General features: G+C 34.5%; 1 protein-coding gene across 1 annotated transcript in view; it reads right to left on the bottom strand.

Annotated features, from left to right (window-relative positions):
* Positions 1 to 2,241, bottom strand: part of LOC108360658 (prolyl endopeptidase-like) — an 81,536-nt gene extending 79,295 nt beyond the window's left edge. Inside the window, exons 1-3 of the mRNA XM_017613049.1 lie at positions 1,835 to 2,241; positions 1,512 to 1,782; positions 1,315 to 1,454 (exon numbers count right to left, since the gene is read on the bottom strand). Of these exons, the coding sequence (XP_017468538.1) occupies positions 1,315 to 1,454; positions 1,512 to 1,782; positions 1,835 to 2,172 (749 nt within the window). The 5' untranslated portion in view covers positions 2,173 to 2,241. The remainder of the gene's footprint in view (positions 1 to 1,314; positions 1,455 to 1,511; positions 1,783 to 1,834) is intronic.
* Between the last annotated feature and the right edge of the window lie 486 nt (positions 2,242 to 2,727).

A 2,727-nucleotide genomic window follows, 5' to 3' on the forward strand; every position in this document is an offset into this window, starting at 1 on the left:
AATTTTCGCTGCGGCGCTTTTTCCATAAAAATCAATACTTCAATAAATAATGAAAATTTTTAATAAAAAATCGCGCGATTTTTTATTAAAAATTTTCGCCTGCGGCGCTTTTTCCATAAAAATCAATACTTCAATAAATAATGAAAATTTTCGCCTGCGGCGCTTTTTCCATGAAAATCAATACTTCAATAAATAATGATATGGTATAGCGAAATTTGCTATTATATTTTGGTTACAATATCTTATTTAGATGAAAGTAAAAAGAAGAAGAAGAAGAAGTGTATAGTGTATAGTGTAAACTGACTTTAATAGCGCAAATGAAATGTGAAATAAAGTGGCAATACCAGCGATTTGAGGTTATAATAATTTCAGCAGGCGCAAAGTTTGTTTACTCTGTTTTATTAACGAAATATATAAAATAAAAGTGAATAAATGATTTGGTTTGTATAAAATAATACGCGGAAACGTTTTAGTAGTGTGTTAAAAGTGGAAACTGGTGATTTAGTGCATTTTTGACGTGGTAATTGCTCATAGAAAACAACGAAATTTAACAAAAGTTTTTTGTTCATAACTTTTAAATGGTTAATAATATTACCTCCCCCCCTCCGGATTGTTATTAGGGGGGCTGAAACGCGTCGTTTGGTACCCCTCCCGACTTTTCGGCCCCTTTTTTAGGGGTAGTTACCCCCCCCTAGAGAATTACCCTATTCTGCATTGGAAACATAAATTTTATAACCGGTAATTAAAGTGTCTGTCAATTTTTAAACCTTTTTCGCATTCTGTGCTCTCTTGTTACCGATCTCACAAGCTGGTAACAAAATATTGCCCCGTGAAATATGCAATACAGGAATTTCCAAAAATCTTCATAGCTGTGTTGCTGAATATTTTCACTGCATTACCAACGTACCTAGAATCGCAGTGACAAGTGGTAACATTTTACGGTAATAAAATTTTCTGGTCACAAAATCTTCGGTAACGTGCAGAATAGACTTGTAACAGGTCTATTCTGCGCTGGTAATAAAAAGTTTGTAACCGGTAAATAAAGTTCCTGTCAATTTTTAAACCCTTTTCGCATTCTGTGTACTCTTGTAACCGGTAAATTTTGTTACATCTCATAAGCTGGTAACAAAGTATTGCCCCGTGAAATATGCAATTTGCACAATTCTTCACAGCTGAATTGCTGAATATTTAAACTGCATTACCAACGTTCCTAGAATCGCGGTGACAAGAACTGGCAACATTTTTTGGTAATAAAAATTTCCGGTTACAAAATCTTCGGTAACGTGCAGGATAGACCTGTAAATGGCAACTTACATGCGCCAAGATGGTTCTTCGGGGAATTCTGCAACCAAGATATCTTCACTTTGGTTTTTTCCAATATTATGATAATATAGCTTTTGATTCTCATTTCGTTTAAATTCTGCGCCGATAGAGTTTTCATTTTCAACATATTGCTGAAATATTAGAAGAAATATTTAGTTACATAAACAACTTAAATGAACGCAACGCACGGAGTAAAAAAATCCCTTATTATCAATGGTCCAGGAAATTGCGCTAAACTTTACTTTTTCTAGAGACTCCTCAAAGTCCAACCCCGAATTAACATCGCGTATTTTAATTTTTAGCCAGTCAGATCCATTTTCACTTATTCCGTACGCCATGTAGTTGCCATCTTCAGAGAAAGATTTTTGAGATAAAGCAATAGTTCCATCTTCAGACCAGGTGTTAGGATCTAAGAAAACGATAGGTTGATCCTCGAGTCGTTTCTGTTGGTACAAAACACTAATTGCAAGTCTTAGTAAGAGAACAAATTAATAACTCAACCTATTATTACTTCTGATTTTGCAACCCCGAATTCATGTAAAAATAATAATACGCCCCATGTTTTGTAGGACAGCTATACTTGGTATAATTCCACAATTTAGTTAACTTTTTTTCAATACGGGATCTATCCTCTCCTTCCTCAATAAAAGTTTTACTAATTATATTCTGCTCATCAATGAAATTCTTCGTTTCAGATGAGCTAGGGTCTTCTAGCCACCGATAAGCGTCCTCAACTGTAACACCGTGAAAATAATCGACATACGAATTATCACGGCGTGTTATAGGATATTTCAACTTCATCTCAGAGATTTTGTGGAAACTTTTCACAACTGATCCCAGAAATACCATTAGAAAAATAACAAGTAGTTAAGAATGAAACGATAAGAGTAAATATAAGTACATACTCGATGCTTTTCGTTTGATACCAATTAATTTTTGTATACCCTGCTATAAAACGGATGACCATATCGGAAACAAACTATCGATTGTAGGCTCGCGTACATATGTACCGTACAAGAACAGTGATAGTCATTTGATTAATCATTAGTCTGTTCCAATAGCAGTCCGGGTTACAGGATTTAGTCAGAACTTACAGGAAGTCGTTCCTATTGACATAAAACCTGTAAGTGGGAACACTTTTGAGAGAGTAACTGAGCAACTGTTCCTAGTCAGATGTTACAGGATTTAGTCCGGAGTTTTTTTTCCTGTAAGTTCATGAAAAGTGTCAAACGATCAGCTGATTTGCATGTGCAAGCAAAAACAAAAAGCGGTGAAAGCAAAGAACTTTATATTTGTAAAAAAATGGAATTAAACGACGAAATGTTTGAATATGTATAGATTTTAATAATTATTTAGTGATAGTTCAGCCAAATCAGTGTTGTACCAATCCATGTAAACAAACCG

Source organism: Rhagoletis zephyria, unplaced genomic scaffold (genome assembly GCF_001687245.7).
Source record: "Rhagoletis zephyria isolate East Lansing unplaced genomic scaffold, Rhagoletis_zephyria_1.1 Rzeph_scaffold_00602, whole genome shotgun sequence".
NCBI lineage: Eukaryota > Metazoa > Arthropoda > Insecta > Diptera > Tephritidae > Rhagoletis > Rhagoletis zephyria.